At 41.2% G+C, this 25,752-nt stretch overlaps 4 protein-coding genes and 1 long non-coding RNA gene across 5 annotated transcripts in view; 4 read left to right on the top strand and 1 right to left on the bottom strand.

Annotated features, from left to right (window-relative positions):
• The window catches only part of sh3bgrl (SH3 domain binding glutamate-rich protein like), a 10,893-nt gene extending 7,533 nt beyond the window's left edge, over window positions 1-3,360 (top strand). Inside the window, exons 2-4 of the mRNA XM_023396006.2 lie at window positions 1-180; window positions 1,970-2,050; window positions 2,442-3,360. Coding sequence (XP_023251774.1) covers window positions 1-180; window positions 1,970-2,050; window positions 2,442-2,477 — 297 coding nt within the window. The 3' untranslated portion in view covers window positions 2,478-3,360. The remainder of the gene's footprint in view (window positions 181-1,969; window positions 2,051-2,441) is intronic.
• A 1,599-nt stretch (window positions 3,361-4,959) lies between these two features.
• LOC111646509 (uncharacterized) lies at window positions 4,960-6,722 on the top strand. The gene is made up of 2 exons (XM_023396021.2): window positions 4,960-5,284; window positions 5,544-6,722. The coding sequence occupies exons 1-2, from the start codon at window positions 5,116-5,118 to the stop codon at window positions 6,239-6,241; spliced, it is 867 nt and encodes a 288-aa protein (XP_023251789.1). The 5' UTR covers window positions 4,960-5,115; the 3' UTR covers window positions 6,242-6,722.
• Window positions 6,723-9,532: 2,810 nt separating this feature from the next.
• Window positions 9,533-19,185, top strand: LOC111646494 (sodium/hydrogen exchanger 2-like). Its single transcript, XM_023396005.2, has 13 exons — window positions 9,533-9,776; window positions 10,339-10,561; window positions 11,318-11,558; window positions 11,688-11,938; window positions 12,048-12,265; window positions 14,332-14,528; window positions 14,648-14,737; window positions 15,167-15,237; window positions 15,430-15,564; window positions 16,634-16,730; window positions 16,856-16,984; window positions 18,249-18,312; window positions 18,696-19,185. Exons 1-13 carry the CDS (start codon window positions 9,533-9,535, stop codon window positions 18,878-18,880), a joined length of 2,145 nt encoding a protein of 714 aa, XP_023251773.1. The 3' UTR covers window positions 18,881-19,185.
• On the bottom strand, window positions 14,890-18,703 carry LOC147817363 (uncharacterized). The gene is made up of 3 exons (XR_015436457.1): window positions 18,542-18,703; window positions 15,455-15,520; window positions 14,890-15,225 (listed from the first exon to the last, which is right to left on the bottom strand). It is a non-coding gene; the product is annotated as an uncharacterized LOC147817363 (long non-coding RNA).
• Window positions 19,186-19,437: 252 nt separating the features above from the next.
• On the top strand, window positions 19,438-24,510 carry LOC111646500 (transmembrane protein 182-like). Its single transcript, XM_023396011.2, has 5 exons — window positions 19,438-19,773; window positions 20,963-21,074; window positions 21,494-21,592; window positions 22,135-22,272; window positions 22,593-24,510. Exons 1-5 carry the CDS (start codon window positions 19,600-19,602, stop codon window positions 22,811-22,813), a joined length of 744 nt encoding a protein of 247 aa, XP_023251779.1. The 5' UTR covers window positions 19,438-19,599; the 3' UTR covers window positions 22,814-24,510.
• The last annotated feature ends 1,242 nt before the right edge of the window (window positions 24,511-25,752 follow it).

Consider the following 25,752-nt stretch of genomic DNA (forward strand, 5'->3'; position numbering starts at 1 on the left):
AAGCAGCAGCAGGATGTGATGGGCTTCCTGGCAGCCAATAAGATCGAGTTCGAGGAGTGTGACATCGCAGCCAATGAGGCCAACAGGAAATGGATGAGAGAGAATATTCCGGAGGAGTCCAGGCCGGCCACAGGGAACCCTCTGCCCCCACAGATATTTAATGAAATCAAATATTGCGGGGTGAGACACATGCAGACAGGAGCAATGCAATTACAGTGTTACTCTGATAGGTCACACACACTGAGGAAGCTCATGTCCTCAGTACACACAAAAGAATCATGGAGGGCTTTGAATGCTGATTCTGCTCTTATGTTTAAAGCTGTAATAAATAATATTTTTATATTAACAATAAATCAAATCATTAATGTGAAAGGTGTCGCTCATAGTGAAGAAGTCTGCAGTTCAAAGCATTTTAGTGTCTTTTAGCTCATTGTTTTGTTGTGCAGCCCACAACTTTACTGTTCTGGTTCCCTCTCACCACTTTCATCAGTCGCACCAACTTTCTAGATGCAACAGGCAGCTGTTTCTTTGAAAAAGCTCTGGTAACCAGATATATCCCTCAGAAGTTGGTGGAGATGTGAATTTTGGCCCCGAAACTGACGGGTGGACAGAAACAGGATGCTAACGTTCCTCCATATCTGCTGGATTTTGTAAAAAAGGAAACTGCTGGCTGACATGTTAAAGATAACGTGAAAATATGTTAATTTTAGCTTGTTCCACGTCCCCCAAATGGCCATGAAATGAACTATGGTTACTTTGCATTTACAATAATATTAAAATTAAATTAAAATGAAAGGGCTTTCTACCAGATTTTTTTTCCCTGGCAGCATAGGGAAGTTTTCAAAACAGCCAATTGAAGAAATAGTTTAACACTGATCAAAGACCGATACCAATCTTTTATCTGTTAAACATGAAGCTGGTTAGCTTAGTTTAGCAGTTTAGTAGTAGTAGTTACTAGTTTAGGGACCTGAAACGGAGAGAAATGGCTAGAGTGGGTTTGTCAGAAGGTAACAAATTACACTGTGTCTCGTTTGTTGAACATGTACAAACCCATTGTGCCAAAACGGCAAACAGGCCTCGTTAAAACAAGCAACTTGTTGTTTATTTCACTTTGGTTTATGTCCAGATTAAATAAACACAATATAAAATGTAGATAAATCTAGAACTGCCTCCAGTCTTTGTGCTAAGTAAAGCTAACAGTCAACTGGCTTAGTTGAAATGGACAAAAATTAGGCTGGTATTGATCTTCTCATTTATCAGAACTGAAAATTCCCAGACTATGTTTTCAGAACTGACTTGGGGTTATGGGATTACAAAGAAAGGTTTTTTGACATCTGACCCCAGTATTTCTAACATCCTAGCAATGGCCCTGCTCAGATATACTCTACCTTGTACCCTAGCCTGGTGTCCTGTGTTACTCCCATCCGACAGACACTGAGCCCTCAGCCTGAGTGCACTGGGGCATCATGCTGTGCAGCTAATGGATGGCTGGATGTGAAGTTGCACATGCAGAATGGGCCATATTGAATGACACAGGCAAAGAGAGCATCATTTCCCAGGATACTTGCAGCTGTAGGACTCCTTTTGAAAAATGTGTTTGTGTGTGTACTGGTATGTGAGTGTGGGAGAAAAAGGAGGGAAACAAAGGAATGAGAGGGAGTGGGGGATCAAGAATGAGAGAGACTGTAGACAGCTAAACAGTAAATGGGTGAATGTGCTAGTTTGTTTACACAGGGTTGCTTTCTCAAAGACAATACCCTCCCATCAGATTGACTACAGAGGCCTGTTCTTCGACAAATAACAGAACCTCGACTGTTTCTCATGGATTCAGATTGTTGCCCTCAGGCGCTGCTCCAAAGTTTGCCTCACATTATCATTCCTTTGGTGGCAGTTCAGATTTAGGCGAGCTGATCCGCTGAATTGATCTGCATCTAAACTTCTCTTTCCGTGTCTTCCCCTTCTTTCTCAGAACTATGAGGCCTTCTTCGATGCCAGAGAGGACAATGCTGTGTATGCATTTCTGGGTCTGACTGCTCCCCCAGGCTCTAAGGTATAGCTTATGAACACAAACGCTCACTGATAGCTGTCCTCTCTTTGAACTGCATTCCTACAGTCTCACCATGTTTCCTGTAAAACCGGCTTATGTGCCCAAATATATATTTATCCTCGCCGTGTGATTTCCATACAGAAAACACACATATTACGTAATACATCTGTTCATGATAATCTAACACCCAAGCAGGCCTCTTCTCCTCTTTCTCTTCCTACTGCACACTGGCGCCTCCTCTCGGTCACCACAGGAACTACAGGGAGGTGTGCCAGTTACCATAGAAACAGAGGGGTTTTCCTCTGAGCTGTGGCAGGGGATATATAAACCAGTATCCTCCATTTTAATTTAACACGCTCTCTCCCTCTTGTTCTCCCCCTCTGTCTCTCTCCAGGAGGCCGAGGCTCTAGCGAAGAAAGCACAGCAGTAGCAGCTTTGCACCATTTCTACCTGAGACCTCAGGCTTAGACCTAGACCCAGACCCTGGACCCAGACTGCCCTGGAAAAGATCCAGGAATAAAAAGAAGCAACATTTCACTTAGCTTATAAATATGTGGACGGTTTTGATTTTTCAGTATGTTTTTTTTTATTACTCTGTGTTCAGCTGTGCCTTTTCAGCTGTAGTGAAAGGAGGTACTAAAGCAGAGAATTTTGGGGTATCTAAAAACAGCTCTGCCTCCTCCATTAACCTCAGCCTGCTAAGCCTATTGGCCTAATGACATGTCAATCAACCATACGCATGAATGTGTAGCTTCCTGTCGATCAACACATCATGAGATACAAAAAAACGTGCACACCTTGAAAAATTGTGTCACAGATTCATTGTTTGGCCAACAGAATGTCATCCATGTTAACATTAGATCATAAAACATTATTATTATTTATGTAACTCGACAGGTTTAATCAGTATATGACTTATCTGTTGAATTATGGAAACATCGAATCAAATGTTGTGCTCCTGCCAGTCATGTTGTCGCCAAAACCTTGCAGCACTTTCTGTAGGAGTTGTCTAATACAATCCCATTCTCTATGTTTTGTTTTACTTTATATCGTCTTAATGCTGTTTTAATAGCAAACCTTTTTCTACGAAATGCTATATGTTTGAAAATGATGATACATGCCAAAATGTACAAGTATGCAAACACAGAGGGATGTGAAATGGACTTTTTTTTTTTTTTTTGCTGTTTTCGTTGTTAAGGAGAGTTGGTAGCTGTTTCATTTCGCTGGTGGTATCCTGTTTCACATTGTTTTGTAAATCCCTGTCTTACATAAGTTGATACCTTCCCTAAAATAAAATAGAAATAAAACTGCAATCCTGACTCTTGATATTCTTTTCTTGTTGGTAATACTCATGAAATAAATCTTGCCTCCTCATTAAAAACTCTTACTCTTTACAGAATGTGACTGTTTTCTTTACAGTGGATAATGCCAAAACTACTTTGAGTAATTAAAAAGTTAGTGAGAATGATGACTCCTATATACAGTAGTCCTGCAAGAGGAAGACCAGCAGTTGGTCATAATGTTGCTACTACAATGTATTACATGTTTTACAGTTGCATTGATTTTTGTGTATCCAGCACCTATCCCACAGAGGTTTGGTAGATGCACCCAAGACTTTGATTAACCAGATGTTATCAGTGTTTTTCACTTGTGACTTTCTACAAAGAACAATGTCTGGTTGGGGGCCCTCGTCAGGTTTCATTCAGTTATTAGTTTCACATAAGAGAGATGTTTCCTCTATTCACTTCTCACATGGTTTTAAACTGTTTGAAACCCACATAGATTAAACTCTTCAATATCCTCAAAAAAACAAAGATTACAGAAACTTGAATATGGAGTCCTCATAACCATTAAACTGCATAACTGTACAGTAGTAAAATGAGCTCCATCTTAAGTAGCTTGGAACAGTAAAATGCTACTTACATAGTGATTTCACAGTACAAACAGTTAGCAATGTTATATCAGAATACATCAGTCGCAGGGGGCTGAATCACCGTTTTTGCTAATATACTTGAAAGGAGCTATTTTTAAGTTTTGCTCTCCTCGCTAGCATTTATGGCTATTTACATACCAGTCTTACCTAGATCTTCAGCCATGGTTGCATTGATGAAACGAGATGTTATAACACACCCTCAGAGCAGCTGCTTCTTCTTCAGGGCAGACTGGACTCTGTCGATTCGACCGGGAAGAAGTGATAGAAATAGAATAGAGTACTTTTCACCTCTGGAGACAGCTCTGAGTGAGTGAGTAAAGGAATGAAGGTTGATGCTGAACTGGCAACATTTCTTCTAGACTGGTAAGTAAACAGCTGTTAATACTAATGTGGGCTATGTAGCATTAGCAAAACCATTGCTTGACAAGAGCCTCGGGCATAGTTGTGTTTACAAGACAAGAGGTTATAATACATCCTGTGAGAAGCGCTACGTCTTCAGGACAGATTGGAGGCTACAGTGAGTTGCTATCGGAAAGTGACATGACAGGCCAGGGGTTGGTTAGTTAGCGTGAGGGAGAGACGTAAAGACGTAATAGAGACAAGAGTTAACATTTGCCTTACTTTTCCACCGTTATACAGCTCTAGGCAAGTAAAGGAATGAAGTTTTATACTGAACTCACAACGTTTCTTCTAGACTGTTAAGTAAACAGCTGTTAATGCTAATGTGGGCTACGTAGCATAACAAAACTTACAAATAGCTCCTTCCAAGTTCTTTTTGCTAATACTGTACTTTACCATGTGCTATAATTTAAGTAAAATTTTCAGTGTAAGATTTTTACTATTAATGGGGTATTTTTAGATTGTTGTATTGTTGCTGAAAGCGTAAAGGATCTGAATACTTCTGGCCCTTAGTTTAACTTTTCTCAGCTTGTGTGTAACAATGAATTTCAGTTATAGTTTATTAAAGGAAGTAGACTATCTAGTGGTGGGTGGAGGGGCCAGCTCTCATTTGCAGAAGTGAAACAGGCCTAAAGAACATTTCAGTGGCAAACGCTATCACATTGGGTGCGCCTAAGACTTACACCCAGAAAAAGCGAAAGAGAGACATCAAAGAAGAGGACAGTCCGCTTGCGCCATGCTGGCCGAAGGTTTTCTCAGAGTGCTGCTTTACAGGGAGGAGAGAAAGTTTGCCTCTGCTTCCAAACGACACAAAACACAGACGCACACTCATCGTCCGGACCCGTTGAAGTGTAGTCTCTCGGAGTCAGACTCTACAGACATACGGACGGATTCAACTGAAGCAGGTAAACAGCTTCATCAAATGTTTTAACATACAGATTACACAAATGACAAATTACCTGAGGTAACGAGAAGTCTAATTTACCATACTCGTTTCAGGAGCTAATTTCACATGGTCTAGTTCCCTTGCTTCCCTTTTACTGAAATGTTCTTGCTCTATCAGAAATTATTTTACTAATGAGTTCATACAATTTAGCAAAAATGACAGATCAAACTAAATTAAACTGAAAACAACTAAATGACCAGTTTATTTTCTGTAATCAGGTTCAAACCAGGAGGAGTTAGACTCCACCCATGCTCAGGGACTGAGAGTGCTGCCTCAAGATCCTGTAGGCCTCTCAATCCCTGGGTGCTCACCTGCCTTCACCCTGGACCCTGACCCTGTTTACAGCCTTGACGACTGTAGCCTCCTGGAACAGTATCCAGACCTGCAGGTGGTCGACTCAGGCCGCATCTCACACAACCTGCTGAGAGCCACTATCGCTCAGCAGGATTTGTACACTGCTCTCTCTGAAAATCACCAACATCCAGGATGGGCAGCCCAGCAGGAGCCACAAGGGGATCCTGTTTCATCCATACCAGACCAGGGGTATCTGGTTATGGGGGCCAGTGTGAACATCAGCCTGGATCTGCCCGGATCAGGGTTGGAGCCCATGTCAAACTCTGTATTGAATGGGCTGCTGGAGAAACAGCTAGAAGAGGTGTACATGCAGCACCTGACTGACAACTTGGCTCGATGCAACTCCCACCTGGGGAACAGCCTCCTGCACGGCCTGGTGCCGCCGCCGCAGCCCGGCAGCCAGCCGCAGGGGCCAGACTCACTGGAGGCCAGTCTGGAGAGATCAGGAGGAGACAGCGACAAGAAGATTAGTTATCTGAGCACCCAGAACATAGTTCCCTGCTCATCCAACTTCAGCTCCCCTGTACTGAGGATTTCAGAGACTGACAATACTCATCAGTAATGAAACGTGATGAATACATCCTGCAAAAGTATTAAATGTAATGGTTAGTTAAGCTTTTTCATGCCTCTGTACTTCACTCCCAAGTTTACACATACACATGTATAGCTATGATTGTGAAATAGAGAGAAAGCGCAATTCACTAAAATAGTTCATACTTTTATTTTTAACTGTCTACATAGTGAATTTGTTAACTTGCTTGATGAAATGATGCCTCAGATTCACCTGCTCTCTTGTGCCACCTGCTGATAGATTGTTGTACTACAACACACTGAATTTACCTGTTATACATGAGAATTTCTTTTACTGACATTATGAGTGGGTGTCTGATAGGCAGGTAAGATGATAAAGCAAACTGTAAGATCATTCTGCACATTGGGGAAACCTTGTAGGCATGTATCCTGCAAAATAATCCCTACGGTATAAATAAACTAAAATGAAAAAATCTTGTCTTCTGCTTTGACAAGGGAAATAATAAAGAAAATATGCTCATTGTTTCTTTCTGTACCAGAATACAGCAGGAAATATATGATGTATCATGAGCTGAAGGACACATGTAAATGCCACATTTCTAAATGTGGAACTGAAATCTGATATCACTCTCAAATTACAGGTTACAGGTTTTTTTTTTGAAGATTAACAGATTAACAACTCCGTCATTAAAGTTCTGAACCTTTTCTGCTGTTTCAGTTTCAGGTAATGACAAAAATTATACAAATCCAGTGCCAATTCTGTTTTCAATGGACCAACTGCAGCTGATGATACGTTACCTGATGATAACTTAATCTTGATATTTTTGTTTTTAAATTAGGAAGACAGTTGTCTACTGTCTATTATATATTTTGACTTTACTATGAAATATCATTAAGGTTTTGCCTGCTCCACAGATCTCAGTGAGGTCCAGCATGAGCTGACGGAGGAACAGCCTAAAGATTTATGATGCCTCTGCCTGCTTAAGGTTGATTTGTAACCTTTGAGGCTCAGATCCTCACGTCTGGGCCTCTCAGAGCTCCCACAGTGAGGGTAATGGGGATCCAATAACATGCACTAAATCACTTGGCTTTTTGGAAACCTAAGCCACTTCACTTATCTATGCTAAAAGATGGAAAATAAAGATTCCCAGAGTTTCTTTTCTGTAATTAACAGATTTGAAGTGACGGTTTCTAATCAGACTTTGTTACATACAATGTCAGTGAAGAGATTGGAGCATTTATTAACTGCTAATCTGAAAATTAAACGCAAAACAAAAAGGAGATTTTACCCTTGGGAGATGTATAACCAAAACGGCTTATTCCATTTAAGTGAGCGGGATCCAGGATCCTTGTGTTGTGCCTGCTGGCTCACTGGGACGCTGAAAGAAACGGAGCCACTGCTAACAAAATCTGAATCACCTGTGCTTTTCCTACTGTGACAAGTCAAAATGTCTGCAGTGATAAAGGTTCACTGAGGAGAGGCAGCCAAGCTAACTTCATGTTAGTATTGCAGAGGGCTTCAGAAATGTAGACAATGTCACATTCAGACCTTTAAGGGAAACTTGAGTCAAAACTATAAATTCTAGAGGCTGAACAACTTCAGATCCAAACATTTCAAAGTGCAGTGAAGATCTGCTATCAACACAGTTATATTATATTATATATCAACAAGTGATATTACTGTCCATGTACAAGAATTGTACTAGTATTGTATTGTATACCTGCATGGGCACATTTGCATAGTTACTCAGTGTTTACAGCAACAGACTTAATTCACTGCAGACATTTCGACAGCAGTCATTATTCTTGTTATTAATTACGCCTGTGCTTTTCCTGTTTCATCAAAAACAAACCAGTGTAATATCACTGGGAGCCAATAGTCAGAGTAAGAGATGAAAAAAAATCTTGACTTAGCCCTTAAGTCACATGAGAAGACACCACTTTCTCATAAGGCATCTTTAATAAAGATTTTATAGAATGGTCCTTATGCTCTGCAGCTCTTTTCCATAAGGCGTTAAACTCTCCACTGAGCAAACAAACAAAGCAGGCGATATCTGAAGAGGTCTGGCATCCTAAAACTTGTTCTTAACAGTGGCTTATTAATCACGAATACGTTTATTTAAGAAAACGTTTAGTTACAGCAACAACAAAGTTTAAAAGCATGCGTCAGCAGAAAGTGTTAACAACGTCACTTTCTCTTTTTTGAGCTCTGGTTTTTATTATTCTGCAATCTGTGATTGCTTTATTTTTATTACTACCTAACTAATTTCAATTTCAAATGGCAAGCTATTCCCTGTGTGGTGCTCTGAAAAACTGGTTCATTTTCAATATCTGTGGTTATTGTTTCATCAATAATTCATCATTAAACAGATATTAGAAAAAGACAAAACTGAGCTTCAGTCTGTTCATTTGGAGCAGAGAAGAACGTGAAACAACTCTCCAAAAGCTGCAAGAGATTTTAAAACTGGAGAAAAATATTTTCACATGCCATCTGTTTGAAATTTTGTTAGTCACAAAAGCTGCACATGTAACATATTTTTAATATTAAGAGCATATTTGTTGTGTAGATGACCTGCACAACTAAATTCACTAACCCCATTATTGAAGCAAAAGCGTTATTCTGATAGCAGTCCTCATGTTGGCCATGAAACTGACTAGACTGTGGGCATATTGAGATGATGTATGACAACATAGGAAGATGACAAGCTCTGAAATTAATAATAAGACCCTGGAAGGGAAAGATATTGTCTTGGCTGCAAATTAAAATCTTTTTGAGGATGTTTGTTCATTTCAGATAAAAAATCTCATGAACTCCATGATGTGCTATTCTAACCTGTTTGTTTGTCTGAAATGTGTGATATGTGGTGAGTTTACCATTCCAGTTATATCTGCACATATCTGGATATTAGAAATTCAAGAAATGAAGCATTGCCGACACTATATTATACTTTTTCATGTCTCAGTATTAGAAAACAAAAGATGTCACCAGTCATTTCAAATTATGTAAACTAATTTGCGTGCATGTGTGTGTTTGTGTGTGTTTGTGTGTACGCGCGTGTGTGTGTGTGTGAGTGTGTGTGTGTTGAGCTCTGTACTGCTGGTTAGATATCATTGCTAGCTCAGGGATTCCTGTGCACATTAGTGGCTGCATGAGTTGTGGTCAGGTTGTTTTGTGTTGGTGTGTGTGTGCGTGTGTGTGTGTGTGTGTGTGTGTGTGTGTATGTGTGGTGCTGTTTGCCCTCCCCCATGTCCATAACCCCTTTCCCATTCTCTCTCTCTGTCTCTCTCCCTCTCTCTCCTGTTGTCCCAGCATGGCCGCAGGATGGCTGCTCTGTGGACTCTCTCTCTGCTGCTCTCTGTCTGCCTGGGATGTTTGGGCCTGACACCCCCAGCTGACTTCCCTCAGCCCCACATTCAGCCCCCCTCGCTGGGGTTCAACAGCAGCGATGGTGGCCTGTCCGTGGATCTGCCCATGGCTCTGAGGGTTTTCAGCGTGGACTACCACCATGTGCAGGCTCCCTTTGAGATCGTGCTGTGGATCATGCTGGCCTCACTGGCCAAACTGGGTAAACCTCAGATTTACTTCGTACAAGCTAACTTTTGATTGGATATCACAGGTGGTTAGATGTTGTAATAGGTGTAAAACTGAACAGAGAATGTGGGAGTTACAGAATGTGACATTCATTCAGGGGTGGGAATGTTAATAAATGTTACTTTTTTATAGTGATGTTTAAATTTCTGTTACTTTCAGATCACTTACTTACTTACATTTCAAATATAAAGCCAAAAAAAGGAAAAGGTTTGAATAAAATTCAGCTTGTTTATATCACATAAACAATAAAGGAGAATTTCTCTGTTCCACATTTTACAAAGAACTGGAACTTTAGTGCTTTTGTCAACTTCTTAGTTTCATTTTCCCTTTCTGTAATTGTTCACAAAAAGGCATTGTAAAGGAAACCAACAAGAGCATCTTGTTAACAGCCAACTCCATCATTATAAGAATTTGTTTATGTGTGTGATGTGGAGAGAGTGTAAATTCTTGCGGCTCAAACAGTCACAACTCTGTTAAATCGAACTGTTGTGACGTCCTTTCAGCTGTTCTTCTCTCTCTCTCTCTCTACCCCTCAGGTTTCCACTGGTCTGGTCGAGTCCCTGCAGTCGTCCCAGAGAGCTGTCTCCTCATCATGGTGGGCCTCCTGGTGGGAGGTGTGATATATGGTGTTCGTCACTCTGCTCCCCCGACTCTCAGCGCTGATGCTTTCTTCCTCTTTCTGCTTCCGCCAATCGTCTTGGACGCAGGATACTTCCTGCCAGGGAGGCTGTTCTTTGAAAATCTCGGTACCATCCTCTGGTCGGTACACTGTCAATGTTCGATATGTCTGAGTACAAAAACTGTTGAATACACTTTGTGTTTGGGAGGACACTTTCACTAAACATTTTAAAACTTTTAGACAGAGTTCTGTTTTAAATAGAAAGTTAAATTCTCCAGTTTGGATTATCAAGTTCTAAAATGTGCCAAATATGTCTATGTCACAGGGAAATATATATTGAATTTTGCATTGAACATACGTGGTGTAATTGAAGCCCTGAAACAAGCAGCTAAAAATATGATGGAGAAAGAAATGATGTTCCCATCAGCATCAGCTGTATTTTGTGCTTAGTGCTTATTAGCTAATGTTAGCATGTTAGCACACTAAACTAAAATTGCGATCATGGTAAACGTTGTTGTTGTTTGTCATTGTTAGAATGTTAGCATGCTGACATTAGCATTTAGCTAAAAGTATTGCGTGTTTATGTACAGCCTGACCCATAGACTCCCCTCAGTTTTGGCATCTTTCAGCTCATTGTTTTGGTTTTATTCTCCCAAACTTCTACAACTGTTTGGTAAGAACCTGTTCTCCATATCAACTATAAGGTGATGATGTCAGTGTTGTTTACAGCTTGTTGCACTGCCCACAAGTGACACAAAAAATGAAATAATGCAGATTTAAAGAGTTCATAAAGTTTAAAGAGTTTAAATTTAAGAGTTATATTGGGAACACGTGACTTCATTGGGTGTTATGAGGCCTGTATACTGTAAAGCTGTTGATTCTGTACATATTTCCAGGTATGCAGTCCTGGGAACCTTATGGAACGTGCTGGGCATCGGCCTGTCTCTGTACGGTGTGTGTGTGTTGGCCCAGAGCTCTCTGGGAGACGTCTCTCTGCTTCACTGCCTGCTGTTCGGCTCTCTGATCGCTGCTGTCGACCCTGTGGCCGTGCTCTCTGTCTTCCAGGAGATGCATGTTAACGAACAACTGCATATCTTGGTGTTTGGAGAGTCGCTGCTCAACGACGCTGTTACTGTGGTGAGGGGAGAGGTGGTGTTTATGCGTGTGTGTGTGTGTGTGTGTGTGTGTGTGTGTGTGTGTGTGTGTGTGTGTGTGTGTGAAATCAAATATTTTATTGTGTATGTAATACACTTCTTTTCCCATCAGGTCCTCTACAAGCTGTTTGAGTCCTTTCTCCGTCTGCCATCAGTGTCAGGGCTGGATGTGTTGCTGGGTGGGTGCAGGGTGGTGGTGGTGGGCCTCGGTGGCCTGTGCGTAGGCCTCTTCTTCGGCCTGTTGGCGGCCCTCACCTCGCGGTTCACCTCCAGAGCCCAGGTCATCGCCCCGCTCTTTGTGTTCCTCTACTCCTACTTGTCCTACCTGACCTCAGAGATGCTTCACCTCTCTGGCATCATGGCGTGAGTGCTGCTTAGCATTAACTCAACCTAAAACACTTCCTTTTGTAAATGTTTTGTTTGGTAAAATTTGATCTTGTTTAACAGTCTTTGTTCCTTCACCTTCCTGTAGCATTGTGACCTGTGCCGTCACCATGAAACAGTATGTGGAGGCTAATGTGTCAGAGCGCAGCAACACCAGCATCCAGTACTTCCTGAAGATGTGGAGCAGCGTCAGTGAAACCTTGATCTTCATCTTCCTGGGTGTGTCCACCATACAGGACGTCCATATGTGGAGCTGGCCCTTTGTCTGCTCCACACTGCTGCTCTGCCTCGTGTGGAGGGCCACAGGTAACTTTAAAAATCATTCCTGCACTTTAAGCTCATTTTTTTTCATGTCTACCAATGTACCAATGATGAACAGTTGACAAAGGGAAGCTTCAGGGATTACTTCAGGGACACTTGCATCAAGCCGGCATGTCGTAGTAAAAAACATCACAAAACAGGAAAACGCCGACCAGTTTCAATCCACACTTCATCAGGGAGGAGTAAACCAGAGTGGAGTGTCGTGATTCCACATATAGGCAATTAATGGCCGCGGAGGTTAAACCAGCATGTCACACAGTAAATATACAACATGTAGACTATGTTGAAAAGAAGCTAAAACTCACAGTAACAATTATGATCATAACGATAAAAGTAACAGTAAAAAATATCCACAATAACACCAGCAACGATGACAGGAGGATGAAAGTCACATCTGTGTTTCTGAGAATTATATGTATGCATAATGAATGAAATAAAGACATCATTATCCGCCCAGTATTATACAGAACTGTGTACTAACCCTCTTCCATGAAGGAACTCACTGCTCTTTGGAATATAGAGACTGTAATTGGAAAAAGACTCATCACTTTCTATATGTTACCTAAAGTTCATAAATAATTAAAAGAGGCCCACTGTGGCTGCAAATGGGACCCATCACAGTTTACAGTCTACCATTTAAAAGACTATGTTCCTAAGATATCGTCATATGTGCGGGATGCTACAGATGATATTGCCTGGGACTTCATGGGTATTATAGAAGCATTATATACTAATATTTAGTCAGTCATATCTGCCAGACAGAGAGGGGAGAGACACCCCCTACAGGTTTCATTGTGGAACTTACTAAGTGGGTGTTGAATAATAATGTTCCCCTGTTTCAAGACCAGTTGTTCAGGAAATGTAAAGGGACGATTATGGGGGTTAGCTTCGCCCCAGAATACGCTCTCATCTATCTTGGACTTTGTGAGTCTGAATATGTCTTTAACCCTGAAATGAATCGCTTTAGTGACAACATAGAAATATATTATGATTTCTTCTTTATAAGGTTAGTTGTAAGGATTTGATGAATCTCTATAATTATCTTTATAACACTAATAAGAACATAGAAATCAACTATTGAACACTATAAAGAGAGGCTCCATTTCCTAGATTAAAACCATCTAACCAATGAGATGATGATAAATTACATACTTTTTCAGTGGTTGAGAAGGATCTGTGACCTGCACTCAGATTTTTAGACAGATCATATAAAAAGACCACAATCTCCACAGCTCAGGCTAAGGCGGCCTCTATTGGACGTCATCACTTCCTATAATAATCAAACAGACACAGAAAAGACGCCTCAGATATACAGTGAATTACTACAGAGAGAGAGACTTACTACATTTTTTAATTCAATGCTTTAATTTATCTTCTTAATGAGGAAATAGATTTCAGATCTTTTTTGTAAAATGATTCTCTCCTGTCATCGTTGCTGGTGTCATAGTGGATATTTTTTTATTGTTACTTTGACTGTTATGATCATAATTGTTACTGTGACCATTAATTTTGTTTCTACCTAGTCTGATTGTTGTGTATGTGTGTATATTTATATTTAGTATAGATAACAATATTTATCATATTTCATTTGCCCCAAACTAACAAAGGCACTTTAACCTCCTAAGACCCGAACTCTATTCTTTGCTATTTAGGCTGATTGGGACCTGAGAAAAATGATGTCCACATATGAGGACATTAGTTTTAAATTTCGATTACTGAGTGGCAGTATAATATCCTCATATGTGGTCACCAGGCCCTTGTTGAGAAAAAGTTAGTATTGTGGTCTAGAGAACCCAAAATGTGAGGTCCACATATGTGGACGCCAGGTCCTAGGAGGTTAATTACATCAATGGCTCAGTGCGAGTGTGACTGAAGTAAGGCCAGAGGCTTCCTTTTGTCCACAGTTGACCAGTTTAATTTCTAGAGCACCTTGCATTCACCTGGACTTTACTACTTCATAACCCTGAGAACCTGGTAATTCTCATTTGCCTTCAGAAACTCTTGATAAATAGTTGTCAAAATGTTGTCAACATCTTCCCCCTCCTCTCGAGGTGTTCTGTTGCTGACCGCTGTGGTGAACAAGCTCCGGAGGAATGCTGTGACCTTTAGAGATCAGTTCATCATCGCCTACGGTGGCCTGAGAGGGGCGATCTGTTTCTCCCTGGTCTTCCTCATCGATGACTTCCCAAAGAAAAGACTCTTCATCACAACAACCATTGTGGTCATTCTCTTCACTGTCTTTGTACAGGTGGGAGAATAATGTCAAATGTGAATGTGGAAGAAAAACCAGTTCCTGTATTTATTATTTGTCTTGGACATGTTTGGTTTCATGGGGTATTTTTGTGGTTATATTTGTCTGGTTTCCAGGGGATGACCATTAAGCCTCTGGTAGAGCTGTTGGATGTGAAGAGGAAGAAGAGAGCTCTGCCTACTGTCAGTGAGGAGATCCACAGCAGGGTGAGAAATTACAGCAATCACAGTGAAGTGCAGCGTCTGTAATTTAGAACACCAATATTACAGTGTACGGCCATTTTATTTATAGCTCAGAATTTAATTAATACATCGCCCCAATATAGCTAGGTTTACCGTTGTGACTCACCAACAAGAGCATGTGTTGTAGCTTTATTCAAAATTTTATATCAGTTTCACTGTATTTCAATTTTCTTACTTTTGGGAACACATTACTACACAATGTACACAATGTACTTTGTGCATGTTTGTGAATTACTTTGTAGGAGTTGCACATGCAGGGATGGCGTTGTGGGTATAGTGCGCAGATTCACATCGCATTTGAAAATACAAATCATGGCACAAAGCATATGGAACAATGTATTTAGAATCAAGACAAATATATGAATGATACGTTGATATCATGTCTCTTCTCAGCTCATTGATCACCTGCTGGCTGGGATAGAGGATGTGGTTGGTTACTGGGGGCAGCACTACTGGAAAGACAAGTTAGTTTCACTTTATTTTACCTTCTCCATGGATTTCCCCTGACATGTGTGGCGGGGCATGTTCATAAGAATAGGACCAGAAATCACCAGTAGATGGCAGCAAACACCACATGCAAAAGTTTTTTGATCATTTTCCACATTCAACTGGAAACTAATGCATGTTGTGTGTGTGTACCTGTGTGTGTGAGTGAGGTTTGAGCAGTTCAACAGAAAGTACCTTCGTCGTTTCCTGATCCGTGAGGACCACCAAGCTCGCTCCAGCATCCTCAGAGTTTACCAGGAGCTGGAGAGAAGGGAGCAGAGAGGAGACGAGGAGGCACCCCCAATGTGAGAAAGTATTTTTTGTTACTTTATATCAGCATCTTGCACAGAAAGGAGTCCTAAAAACAGTGAGAAATGTTTCATGACCATCATGGTTATCTGTGTTGCTTCAAATCTTTAAAAAAAAACACACTGCTCCTCGATGGTGAACCCTGGTTCAACGCAAATAATTTGTGAGATTCCCTCACAACAATATATGCATTTGTTTGAAAGTCAAAAGTAATAGAATAGAAACACTTTCCCTGTCAATTCTGATGGTTTCTCCTACTTAAGACCCCAGTTAAAACACTGAAGCTGATTGAATATGTGAGTCTTCACTAGTGGTGTAGTGGTGCCTGGTGAAATGGGTATCCTATTAATTTATGCCCCATTTTTTTTAAAGCAGCCCATCCAGTAAAGGATAAACACCCTGTGTTATAAACAGTGACATGTACGACTACAATTTAATTCACCCAATAATGGGCCAGCAGTATTTGCTCGTTGTCACTTGAGTTCTGCTGCTTGACATCAGGGAGTTAGGATCATTATGAATTTAACATTACTACAGAAGAGATGCAGATTTTTGCAATCAATACTGGCCCACAGACTAGGTGATGCTGTCTTAGTGGGACAGGGTGCAGTTGTGGGTGCTGGGCTATTGTTACTTGAGCTTCTGGCTAACAGCACCGATGTAGCTTCATTGTAATTCTTAAAGCAAATTTTTGTTTCAGTATTTTTCTCATTTCCCCTATTAATTTCATTAATGAAAATAAAGAGGACTTTTTCTTTTTTTTTGCACTATTATAGAGGTGAACCAACAGGGCAGGTAGGCAGCAGGTGATTTCTTTTTCCCAGGTTGGCGAAGCGCAGGCCTAACCCTAACCCTAATTCTAACCCTGATTGGCTTATCTTCATATTCTTACCCCAACCCTAACCAATCATTAAGGTGCCAATCAGAGGCTGAGTAGGGTGGGTCATGCCACTGCCGAAATAAGTAGGTATACGCCGTTCACTTGCATATACTCTACACTGCACCACTGGTCTTCACAACACAGCTTTTGGCTACATCATTGTGAACCTTCACACTTTACTTTAGAGTGGACCCTCGCTCTCACAGCCGTCCTCTCTTACCCGAGGAGATGGACAGCATCAGGCGTATCCTCTCCAGAAACCTTCATAACTTCAACAATAAGGTAAATTCAGAACTTTTGGCATGAAAACAATATTTTCATAGCATTATGATATTAGACCAGAGAACTTCTACAGGCATGTGCTATTCATATGTCCTTTTCTGGGTTTGTGTGTGGTCTGACTCCAGCAGACGCCGGCTTACAGCAGACATACTTTGCATCAGTACGCTACCACGGAGAAAACAAGGAGACCTCTTCACAGACACCAGAGTCTGGGAGAGAGATACTCATATAATACAATCACACACTGGTCACAGGTACTGTATGCATGTAAACACGCAGGTTTGCCTGAATTAACATGTCATTAAGCCTTATTTTGACTCATTTTTCTTGAAACAAGAAAAAAATGATAACATAGTAATTCCATGTGTGGAGTTTAATTCCAAAATGCTAAATACTTCATCCACTCTGCAGAAAGAAACTGCCACATGAAGTTTATCGGGCAGTGTTTGAAGATATAAATGATGAAGTGTATTTTGTCATGTTAGGATAAATACAGTATGGTAGATTAATATTTTTCTAAAGAAAAGACAACTTTTTTTAAAGGTACTATATGTAAGAACTGTGTTACCAGATTGTGAACAGATTGTAACATAACCAAAAAAATATTTTTTTCCCGACTTTATCGATTGCGTATAACAGCCTATGGATTTTCTATCTAAAAGACTTTTCCAGGAAAATTGTGTCTAAGGATGTGACGTTTATACTCGCTCCAGAGTGCCTTATCGCCTCAGTGCCTCTCTTCTGCTTCCCTACAGGGCCAACACTGTGCGACACTAGCTAACGTTTAGAATTGGAGTCCTCTAACGTCAAACAAGACCGGCTCCCAACAACAAAATGTCTGTTCTTTAGAACCTGTTACTTTGTAGGTTTTATGTGCATTATCAAATTATTACTCATCCCACTCCTATCATCTGTTTATGTTAGTTTAGGATTATTGTTGTCTCAACTCACTGCCAGACACATTGAGTACATTAACATAACTTGTCAGATCTATTCTATTATACTGAAACATTAGCACATCTACTTAGGGAAATGAGAGTTGTGATGGAAAATATCACATCAATTATGAAGTGTGGTAGTTCACCTTATTTATAATATTATGCCCTGTTCACCAACAGTTAGTGTTAGCATCCAGCAAATTATTGACATTGCTGAGACTCTGAGTTAAAGCTAGACACACAGCAATTGATAAAAGCTGGCTAGTTAGCTAACGCAAATATATCAAAAAATGCAGTCAGTATATCATGCAAAGAAAATGGATTAGTTCAAAATCCCTATAGCCTATATTGTGCTAACTAGCAAGCTGATCACCATATAGCTTTATAGATCCTATTTCAGAAAAACGTAACGTTAGTCGAACTATAGTCAGTTCATTGCCAGTCCTTTCGCCACACTTCTCTTTAGTGATGTGACAGCGCTGGAGAGTCACATAGTCTAAAATATAATATCAAACTGACATCGTGGGGACATTGTTTCAGGTAGCTATTGTCACATTTCACTGTGTTTCCATTGTTACAGCGGGAGGATAGAGAGTTCGATGGATCACACAGAGTGAGAGCAGGACTCAGCAGGTCTCACACAGGTAAAGTGCGAAACATATTAACCACATATTAAAAGCAGGTTCTCCGTCCAACATCTACCCTGGACTAAGATCCCAAGGACTTTTATGCACAGATTTGATTGAAATACTGCTGCACAATGAAAATAGATTACAGAGAGTTCAACAGAAAGACTGTTTTTACTCAATTTATGTTTCAAGAAATGATTGTTTTATCCGCGCATCTGCTCTCTCTCAAGTTTTCAGTACTCACCAAAAAACACATAATATAACACAGAGTATAGAGACATATCATCAGATTGTCCCTTGTCTCGCTCCTCCTTCCCGCCTTTGACCCTGACAACCGCAGTTTGACTCTTCTGACTTTGTGGCTCTTGAGTCCACTTTAGCCTCTCCTCTCTCGCCAGTGTGCTCCATAAGCCCAAGGCCCATCCTCCAGGATTCATCAGTCCCAACAGCCTCAGCTCAGACTGGGCAAGTGGATCCAAAATCATCAGCTGCCAGAGAGGATCGGATCTCTCCCCAGCATCAAATACCCGTGGGAAGAACCCCTAAGAAACATCTCAGCTTTGTGTTGGAGAACGAGAAGTAGCAATGAAGACAGACTGTGAGAAAGAAAAAGAGAGGAAAAGACATGTAAAGCAATGAATTCTGTATGTTCAGCCATTTTAAAACGGCTCCATAAAGTAATAAGTTACTATTTGTCGGGTGCAAGACTGGGTTGATGATCGGTTTTAGCCAATTACGGACATTTTCCAAATGAAATTATTAAACTGGGTTCAATTATTCACCTTCAGCTTTTATCATTTTGAGTGTTTGCCAGCCACAATAAAGCTTTCCTCAGCTCCATGTTTCACCTTTTGAACAGCTCTGGTGGAGGTTTGAGGGTCATTTACATCTCCGGTCTAATTCATTTTCAAAGTGGCTCTCCAAGCGTTACACCTCCTTTAGAAATACCTTGCAGTCATAAATGCTGATAGTCGCTGTCCACATTGTAACACACACACAAACCAATACTGCCTCTCCTTGTTTTCTTTATAAATGCACAGCACACCCACTGGTAATTTGACAAGGACAGCCTTCCTAAAATAACTCCTGCACCCCCCCGCTTGACCTCCTCAGTTGCTGTAGTTTCTTTCCCTGTAGCTCCCAGCATGCCGGGGAGTGGCTGGCAGAGCCAGACTGTTTTCTTTAGGACTGGGGCTGAGCAGAGGGCTGCAGTGGACGCCGGTGAGGGGCTGAGGAGTCACTGACCTGAGGGCTGAAAGCTGAGGAGAAAGGGCACAGTGAAGGAGGTTTTAGGCTAGAGTCATGAGGGTGGGAGCAGCAGCCTTGGCTGGGGGGATTTTTGGGGCGGTAGCGACCCTGTGTTTCTTCCTGGCCTTTGGTACAGACTACTGGCTGGTGGCCAGTGACAACTGTGGACCATATACACTGCCAACGCAAACAACCCTGACAGGGGAAAAAGATGCCAATGGGACTGAGGTAGGACAGATACATGTGTGCACATAATCGTCCATAAACAAATTCATGCACAGAATGTAAACTTCACTGTTAGAACTGGTTGCTGCTCTCCAGTTAAGCAAATGCATATAATAATAGTCACAGCAGTATAATATCTTTAACAGTGAAACATCACATGTGATAACCACAAAAAGACCAGTGTGGAACCTGATCAGGTGCTATGTAGACAGTGGGGTGCATGCTATGCCATTGTAGGATATTTAAAGATGTAGTGAAGCAATTTAGTGTGGCACTTCTATATAAGAGACCGAAAAACACTGGACAAAATCAATGCAACAGAGACTGAGAGATCCTGACTTTTAGTCTGACTTTTGACAGACATTTAGAATGGGTCGACTCCCAGAAATGCCAGATCTTATGCTCCCAAAATGCAGTTATTGCTTCATTAGACCCTCCCTGCCCGGTCAACTCACAGGTCTGTCAAACCCCATGTCCCCAGTTTGCAAAACAGTCTTTCTGTTGACAGATTAAGAGTCTACAGTCATGCTAACATGCTAAAACTGTTAACATTAGCATGCTAATACTCTCACCATGACAATGCTAACAAGCTGATGTAAACTAAGTACAATGTTTAACATGTTCGCTATCCTGGTTTGGTATGTTAGCATGCTAACATTTAGTAGTAGTCCAAAATAACCCTGATGACATCTTCAGTGCCATGATACAACTGTTTTCATTGATTGAGTAGTCAACTGATCTTCATGTGTAAAATCATGTGTACGGCCCTTTTAATTTCCCAGTTTATTCTTCCATACCACATTTGTGAGAAAGTTCTCAAAATGCAAAGTAAGGGATATATTTATAAAAGTAAATCCCCTGTGAGTTTCTCATGAACATCACAGCAAAACAGTCTTTCATTTTCAATAAAAGACGATGATTAAAGTTGCTGTGTGTTATTTGGTGCCATCAATCATATTTTTGACAACCAAGTGGAGAGTATCACTCATGCGTGTTTCATAAGTTCCCCTTGAAAACCTCACAGACCAGCAGGCCATAATCAGAACCACGTTTGATGTCGTGGCACCACTGAAGCACAGGCACACACAGAGCAGCTAACACAGACAGGCGTTGACAAAGCTGACAGACATTAAGGTTCATCCATCTTTAGATATTTGAGTGTGTTCATCCCCAATCTCTGTCTCTTCTTTAGATCCAGTTGGACGTTCCTCCTCCGTCTCACACCCTCCACCATGAGGGTTTCTTCTGGCGCTGTGTGTTTCAGGTGGAGCCCACAACACATGCAGTCCTGGCCACTCTCTTCAGTATGTAAAAAACTTTCTTTTAAGGTAGCAAAAAGTTTTTGTTGGGGCTTGTCCAATGTGGTGGCATGTCTCATGCTCAGTTATGTGGTCTCCCTGACATGCTAACAAGTGTAGGAAAGAAAAATGTCTATAATTTGGATATTTGACAGAAATATACAATAAGAAGAATTATGTTGGCTTTTATTTCAGTTTATGAGGCGTTTTTGGTTTTTCTCTAAGTTTTTCACTCTTGTGGTGTTTCTTATTTTTCCCTGGACCCAACCACATCCAGTCATTTTCAGAACCACATTATTTTTCTTAGGTTTTGAATTTTCTTTTTGAGCCTTAGACTTTTTTACTTTACTTACAATTTTTTTATTTTACTTTACTCACTATTTTTTTGTGATTTTTTTTACTATCCCCATTTCTTTTAACTATAGCAAACCAGCCAGAGTCCAAGGTGTGTATCCATGGTTACCTCTTCCCTCTGCCTGTTGCACTTGGACCAGTGCCTCATCCAAGTTATGATGCTACAGCAGGTAATTCACAAAGTCACAAACACATGCTGTATGTACACACACATGCAAGTATTTCCACAATATTGTAACTAACAGTGAAAGTAAAATTTCAAGGCGGTTATGACGGAGAAATAGATAAAAAAATATAGACATATTTCCGTTTCATATACATACAAACCAGGGTCAAAGCCATGGGTCAAAGTCCTACAATATTACTCCCAACAGAAACATTTTTTTAATTATTTGGATTTTTGACATGTATTTAAGTTCAATATTTTCTTAATGTTTCATATCCCAACATGAGGATCTAAATGCTGTGTCAGAGCCATCCCCACAGTCTCCAGTAATACAGTTCTAGTGGTAATTACTGAATCTGATTAACTATTCTATACTATACTTACTATACTATTCTATACTACTAAGTATTCAACTTTAAGTGTAGAAATATTGGTATCTGGCTATATGACCCAAAAAATATTGAGGACATGACCTCCTCGTCCTGAGGACCAATATACATATAGGTCCACTGCTCTGATGGAGGCCTTGTTGTGTTTCTTGTGCAGTGTTTCGGGGTTTCTGGACCCTGCTGATAATCCTCGGGCTGGTCTCAGCTCTGACTGGAGGTTTCCTCTTGGTCTGTGGTGTCCCCTTCATCAGCCACAAACTCTACAAGTTAGGAGGAGCCTTCCTCATCACTGCCGGTAAAATCTAAACTACTGCATGTGTACATGTGGAGTTCATATAGTGGTGTGAAATATACTGCAGGGGGAATAGGTGAATGTACAGACACAAACACATATTGCAGTCATTGCTGCTGTCAGCTGTTCATGCCTGTCACATAACAAATACATGCACACAGGGCAGCAGATGTCACTCTGCAGCACTGTCACTATAACAACAGCAGGTGTAAACACTGCTACCGTGGTAACAGTAGAGATGAGTAGGAGCTGCATTCCTCTGCTGTTACTCATAGTAGTGATAGCCTCTGTGTCTCCCTGACACTCTCTTTATCACTCCACAGCTTGCCTGTTCCTGTTCTTGCTCCTGCTCTATGTGCTGTGGATGGAGGTGGTGGACGTGAAGCGCTACGTCCTGCAGGAGAGAGGAGAGGCATGTCCAGATGCCAAGGTTTCAGTGCTCTACGGCCTGTCATTCATGGTGGCGGCAGCCGGCGTGCCTCTGGAGCTCGTCTCTGGGTTGGTCTTCATGATGGTGGGCCGAGCGCTGCATGCCAGCAAGTGAGCTCATCATCTGGCCCGAAGGAGAAGAGTGGACTGACCTTTTCATGTCCTGCACTGGGACTCAGCAGCACACTTGTGGGATGTAAATACTGGCAGGAAAGATACGACCAACATTACAGCACCACCCTTTGGATGTTAGGTAGCATGCAGACAGAGACACTGCTGCTGTAGCAGTTTTCTATCACTTTCTGTGATTGATTTCCACAAAAATCACCAGTTACACAGGAATATTAAAACCACGATAGTTCAGTGGTAGAGTTTATAGGATTAATGTGATATGATATGGATATGATACTGGCGCTAAGGAGCAGTATAAGATCTTTTTTTCTAAGCAAAACTCTGAATATAAATATTTCTTCCACTCCGCTGAATCACACTGTCATTCTACCATTTGCTTTCTTTTATCAATGCTGCAAATGAGCGGAAGGTGAGAAATGCATGGGTGAACCAGCTGTGTCCCCTGTCCTGGTTTTGGCACAGGATCAGAGTAGGCTAGCTGGAGCAGAGTGAGGAGGGAGGGAGGAATGGCTGGATGGACTGGAAACAGAAATGGCAGGTTTGGGTGTGGGGGTGGAGCAGGAGAGGGATGGATGTGGGTGTAGGGGGGATAGAGAAAGAATTGATGCGTGCAGGGGGGCAACAAGGGGGCTTTGAGAAATGAACAGCTGTCTGTGGGTTTGGTTGGTGTGCAGCGGGCCGGCCACCTGCCTCCTTCACCCCAATCATATTTCACCCCCTCATTCAAATCCTTATGCTTTCTGTTTTCAGCCTCACACTATTATGTTTCTCCATCCCACCCTACATGTAAATGTTAAATTCAGAAACCCCCAAACCCCTGCCTCTAATAGATGTTCTACTGACACATATCCATGTACACACACACACACACACACACACACACACACACACACACACACACACAAACAATCCCCCACACCATTCTGTCTGTTCCAAAGGGGAAACACAGACATGTGATTGTATCATAACTGCAACAATATTAGATCATCCTCCTTTTTCATTGGGCTGAATGGGCAGCATGTGGAAACAAGCAAGTGGACTCTCAATCACACATATCAGCTTTCATCTGCTGTAGTGTGGAGAAGGAGTGGTGTTGGGCTGGGGGTGTGTGTGTGTGTTGAATGTTTGCTTCAAAGACCTCACTGATCAAACACACACGTTTATGCACACACACACACACACACACACACACACACCCCCCACACACACACACACACACACTTGCTGAGATCAAACTGAAACCAATGCTAATTATTTAAATAAACTGTTTAATCCACACACAGTGCTGATCCTAGTCCTGATTTATGTAATATATGTAAGACTGTAATCTAGCACCATGCTATAGGACAGCTGAGTTTACCACACTGCCTGTGATGTCAGAGGACACCCTCTAACTTTGGTACTTTGCAGCTGTTCTTTTACATGATGGTTACTGGTAAATGTGTGTGTGTGTGTGTGTGTGTGTGTGATTGTATGATACAGTATATTCAGTGGTGTGTGCTTGTTATTAGTTTTCATAGTCGTTCACTAGGACTAGTGAGTACAGAAGCAGCTTTTTATCAAACATGGTGAAGGTCACCCGATGTACATTTGTCAAACGGTTTTCGTCCATAAAGACTTTTCTCTTGTTAAAAGCAATACACGATGTTCGAAAATATCTCCAATAAACCATAATGTATATGTTTCTGTGTCTGTCTGTGCTTCTTCACTTCATTAGGACTAGTTAAAGCTAAAACACTCACTTTTACTTAGCTTAGCTTTGAGAGCTAGCAACAACTGCAGTTACAGTCATGACTGAACTATTCTGAGCTCCTTACCAGTAAAAAAAAAAAAGTAACATTTATCCTGAGGGTGGTGGATGAAAAGTCATGGGGTTATTGAAGTCAAAAGGGTTAATCCTTGGAGGGGCACAAATGTGAGACTGACTTCTGAATTTATTTTTTCCACCAGTGCAAATATTGGCCTGTGGGTGGAGAGGTCAGGAGGGCAACCAAAAATCCCGATTTGGGGCCATGACTATAACAAATTTAACAGAAATCTGGCAAACACTTGCTAACATATCATATAACATTGCTTTGGCCCAAAAACCAGTCAATGATCATGGACAAGCCAAGAAACATGAAGACACGCTATTGCAGCAACACGCAGTTTAAGGAAAATACCGACAGGTTAGGAGGTTTCAGGGTTGAAACGGCCAACGTTCAGGGGTCATGTAAATGACACTCATTAGCCACACCAAACTAATTAGTCATTATTCACAACCTTGATAAATAGCTGGCATCATGTTCACTTGACTCATCAAGGTGGTCGAATTACCACAGTCAGCCAGCAGAGGGCTCTCCAGCTCTCCTCTTCAAAAGGACAATCTCCCATGCATGGACAGACAGAGGGGAGAATATGAGAGCAGTCAGTGGAAAGGAAAGGAAAGGAAAGGAAAGGAAAGGAAAGGAAAGGAAAGGACGCAATTACTGAACAGAGTATTGAGCTAGAACGCTGGCTTGTTCAATGACTGTAGCTCTTCCTAATCATAGTTAATTAACTCTTATGTCTCCTCCCCTGTCATCCACAACAATGGAAACACACTATCACTTCATTTAAGGAAGAAATAATCTTGCACTTGAAGTGTCAGCAATAATGGCATTATAATATTATGCATATGGCATAGTGAGCATCACGTGAATTAAGACATGACATGATAATAAAGTAATAAATGCTTTGCAAATTAACCCCGGCAGACCCAAGCAACCCAAAGAGCATACGTCTCGTTGATTAGGGGTAATGAGTGTGAATCATATGTATGTGTATGTGTGGATGCATTTGCATGGATATGGATATTTGTTGATAATTTCCCAGTATTTGCCAAAGGTTCCATGGATGCGATGTGTCAGACAGCAGACAGCAGGATGTGGCCCCACACTTGGT

Source organism: Seriola lalandi, unplaced genomic scaffold (genome assembly GCF_002814215.2).
Source record: "Seriola lalandi dorsalis isolate HSWRI2012SDOR001 ecotype SW California unplaced genomic scaffold, Sedor1 jcf7180002054971, whole genome shotgun sequence".
Taxonomy (NCBI): Eukaryota; Metazoa; Chordata; class Actinopteri; order Carangiformes; family Carangidae; genus Seriola; species Seriola lalandi.

Coding starts and splice junctions, on each gene's coding strand:
- LOC111646509 (XM_023396021.2), top strand. CDS start 5,116: ATGCTGGCCGAAGGTTTTCTCAGAGTGCTGCTTTACAGGGAGGAGAGA. Junction 5,285..5,543: donor GACGGATTCAACTGAAGCAG/GTAAACAGCTTC, acceptor TTCTGTAATCAG/GTTCAAACCAGGAGGAGTTA.
- LOC111646494 (XM_023396005.2), top strand. CDS start 9,533: ATGGCTGCTCTGTGGACTCTCTCTCTGCTGCTCTCTGTCTGCCTGGGA. Junction 10,562..11,317: donor AATCTCGGTACCATCCTCTG/GTCGGTACACTG, acceptor ACATATTTCCAG/GTATGCAGTCCTGGGAACCT. Junction 12,266..14,331: donor CCTCGTGTGGAGGGCCACAG/GTAACTTTAAAA, acceptor CCTCCTCTCGAG/GTGTTCTGTTGCTGACCGCT.
- LOC111646500 (XM_023396011.2), top strand. CDS start 19,600: ATGAGGGTGGGAGCAGCAGCCTTGGCTGGGGGGATTTTTGGGGCGGTA. Junction 21,075..21,493: donor AGTCCTGGCCACTCTCTTCA/GTATGTAAAAAA, acceptor TTTTAACTATAG/CAAACCAGCCAGAGTCCAAG. Junction 21,593..22,134: donor AAGTTATGATGCTACAGCAG/GTAATTCACAAA, acceptor TTTCTTGTGCAG/TGTTTCGGGGTTTCTGGACC.